Raw genomic sequence first — 3,470 nt, 5'->3', positions numbered from 1 at the left:
CTGGCTGTGGTCTGATGATAGGATAAAGAAGACCGTTTCATTGTAACTGCGTTGCTAGGAAACAGCTTGGGTCCAATTTTGTCTTCCTGGGACCCAATGTCTTCCTGTTGAGCTGTTGACGTTCTCAAACACTGCGACAGGAAATAAACCTGATAACATTTATATTGCATATGTTTGAAACTGTGAAAAAAAAATCTGTTGTGAAAAGCTGAAGAAGGTTAACGCGCTTCCTACACATTGTCTATTTTTCCCTTTTGTCCTTTTCATAAACCGACGTAATCTTTATTTTTTTTTAATCTGAAATGAAGCATCTGAGTAATGAGCTGCTTTGTTGTGTCTGTGTGATGTTGTCTGTGCAGGGAAGCATCATGCTGACCAGTATCACTGAGGGGATACTGTGTTGCCTGACTGGGAAGGTTGCCAGTCTGGTCTTGCCCCTCGAGTCGACAGAACCCTCCGATGGTTTTGAGTTTGTGGAGGTGAAACCTGGTAGAATCCTGCGAGTGCGGCACATCATCCCCGAGCGCCAGCCGGTAGTAACCGAAGAGCAAGTTGCAAGCAAGCAAAAGAAGGATGGCGATGATGATGACTGCTCTCCTGAGGATTGTAACGAGAGCAACACTGGCAGCAGTGTCCACTGCAAGAGGAAGATCACAGTCTACCGCAACGGCCAGCTGGTGATTGAGAATCTCGGTGATGTTTTGCATTCTGAGATCCTGCAGTGTCAGAATGGGGATCTGGAGCCTTGCAGCACAGTAGAGGTGGAGCTGGCTGACTACAAAGAAATGCCCTCTTCCCCAGACCCCAATCTTGTTCCTCCTCCAGTTCCTCCACCTCTTGGGGAACAGAAACCTGCTCCACCTCCTCGCCGCCGCCGCCGCAAGCCCAAGCGCACGGTGCAAATCGACTCCAAGAGGGTGATCTCAAGCTGCAAAGGGACGCACTCAGACGTAGCGCTGTTCTTCGTGCACGGTGTGGGAGGTTCTCTGGACATTTGGGGCAGCCAACTGGACTTCTTCTCTCGGCTGGGCTATGAGGTCATCGCGCCCGACCTGGCGGGGCACGGAGCCAGCACTGCCCCACACATTGCAGCAGCTTATACTTTTTATGCGCTTGCAGAGGACCTTCGTGCTATCTTTAAGAGATATGCTCGTAAACGCAACATTCTCATTGGCCACTCATATGGGTGAGGATTTGTGGCATGCTTTTGTTATAAATCATTCACCATATCGATCTATTTAGTAGATATTAACATGCTGCTGTTAACATACTGTACCAATCTCATTCTATCTCTTCCAGAGTTTCATTTTGCACCTTCCTGGCACACGAATATCCTGATCTGGTCCATAAGGTGGTGATGATCAATGGAGGGGGTCCCACGGCTCTGGAGCCCAGCCTGTGTTCCATTTTCCAGCTGCCATCGTGTGTCCTTCACTGTCTGTCACCTTGTCTGGCCTGGAGCTTCCTCAAGTACGATCTGCATTTGTGTGGTGCCAAAATTGACACCGCAGACAATGACACACCACAGTCACTTCTCTCGTTGCTGAAAGAAATGACATAGAATAACCTCAAATGAACTTCCCTCTCTTCTATTTTCCTGAACTTCAGGGCTGGATTTGCCCGTCAGGGTGCCAAAGAAAAGCAGCTGTTGAAGCAGGGCAATGCCTTCAATGTGTCTCCGTTTGTCCTGCGAGCCATGATGAGTGGCCAGTACTGGCCTGAGGGGGATGAGGTCTACCATGCCGAGCTCACTGTGCCTATCCTTCTGGTTCATGGCATGTGTGACAAGTTTGTGCCCATGGATGAGGACCAGCGCATGGCAGAGGTAAAGCACATCTTCACATGTGAATGAGGGCTGATTCATTGTTCACATTTCCGTGTTTGCTCTGCAGTGTTCCCTGTTGTAATGTTCTGCCTTCATTTTGGCTCCCTTTCTAGATCCTTCTGTTTGCATTCCTAAAAGTCATTGAGGAGGGGAGTCACATGGTCATGATGGAGTGCCCTGACACTGTCAACACCCTCCTCCACGAGTTCTTCCTATGGGAGCCAGACATGTCCAGAAAAGACCGCATCAAGACAGACGCAGCTCTCAGTGACACTCTCCACACACTGAAAATCAATAAGCCTGTGGAAAAATAACCCACAAGGAGTCTAGTTTTATCACACAACAAGCAGAAGGCCTTTTGTGGCTTGTATTCTTAAGGCTGCTACCAGGCTGAGAGCTGTTATAAACAGGGCCACATCTTAAGGATGCAGACGGCCACTGGTGCTCCAAGATAAAGCAGGACTTATAGGCATAGCGCTGACCAGAGAACGGTGGAACCAACATAAAGATGAGAGGAATGGATGCAAATACACAGTCAGTTTCCGCTTCGCTTTTTGATACCAGTTTGTGCTCCATTGTGTCCCGTTTGCAAAATGACACAATACCTGGAGGACTATGTCAATTTGTGATTTGTGTTTGAAATGTATCTGGCGAAGAACTGACTACTGCAAGATGCAGAAAGCATAAAATACATGAAATGGTGAGTGACTTCCCTCACGTTAAATATTCTGTAAAGTACAGCAGAGCTTCTGTTCAACCTTTACAAAATGTTTATTAACTTATCATTGGGCCCGTCTTGCATTTGCTTTCAGTGGGAAACTTGCAAAATGATGTGTTTTAAATTGAGGATTTACAGATCTGACTGCTGGTTTGCCAGTAGAGTGAAGGACCGCTGATCGTAAAACTCAACTGTTGATAATAATAGTTTGTTATCAAATACTGACTGGATAACAGCGGGACATGGGTTAAAGTCATTAAATATATTCCGGTATACATGCTAAATATAATGAATAATTTCACCACATGCATATAAAAATTACGTCATGGACAAAAAATATATATATATAATTGTTCACCTGCAATCCAGCCATCTGTTGACCACATACAATGTGAAGTGTACACCGTTTCAAACATAAAGACTCACAATCACAGCTATTGTCAATAAAATGTTCCAAATTACAGCAATACATTTTCCATATATTGAACTCTAATATAAAATCTAACTCCAGAAAGCTATGTGTGCCTATGTTAAGCACAATGTTATCAATGTTACCAAGTTATCAATTCACAGTTGCATGAACATTAAGTAATATTTAATGAGGAATTTATGTGAACTGGTTGCCAAAACAGATGTAAACAAACATGGATGCCAAAAGGTTCTTCTCCTTCATTCTAGCAGCCATTTCTGCAATAGTATATAATATCCTAAGGATACAAAGTACCGAGGCCCTGTATGAGTTCAGAATATGAAAAGGTGAGAGGGTTGTGTCAGACAGTTGCAATATATTCTTATATTGAAAAAATTCACTCTGCACTCCTCTCTAGTCAAATGACTGTCCCTTTTAATGTGTAAGTATTATTTTTGCCTTTTATTTAAAAAAAATAGCAACTGCCATAACAAATTGTGGTTGTATTTACCGCTTTA

At 44.3% G+C, this 3,470-nt stretch overlaps 1 protein-coding gene across 1 annotated transcript; it reads left to right on the top strand.

Annotated features, from left to right (window-relative positions):
* Positions 1 to 368: 368 nt before the first annotated feature.
* Positions 369 to 2,139, top strand: LOC306788682 (protein ABHD8-like; the record flags this gene model as incomplete). The annotated part of the gene is made up of 4 exons (XM_079284287.1): positions 369 to 1,186; positions 1,300 to 1,470; positions 1,609 to 1,825; positions 1,939 to 2,139. 4 exons carry the CDS (start codon positions 369 to 371, stop codon positions 2,137 to 2,139), a joined length of 1,407 nt encoding a protein of 468 aa, XP_079140413.1.
* Between the last annotated feature and the right edge of the window lie 1,331 nt (positions 2,140 to 3,470).

This window comes from Melanostigma gelatinosum, assembly GCF_949748355.1.
Source record: "Melanostigma gelatinosum genome assembly, chromosome: 15".
Taxonomy (NCBI): Eukaryota; Metazoa; Chordata; class Actinopteri; order Perciformes; family Zoarcidae; genus Melanostigma; species Melanostigma gelatinosum.
Note: the sequence above shows the minus strand (reverse complement) of the source record. Positions and strands in the feature narration are given on the sequence as shown.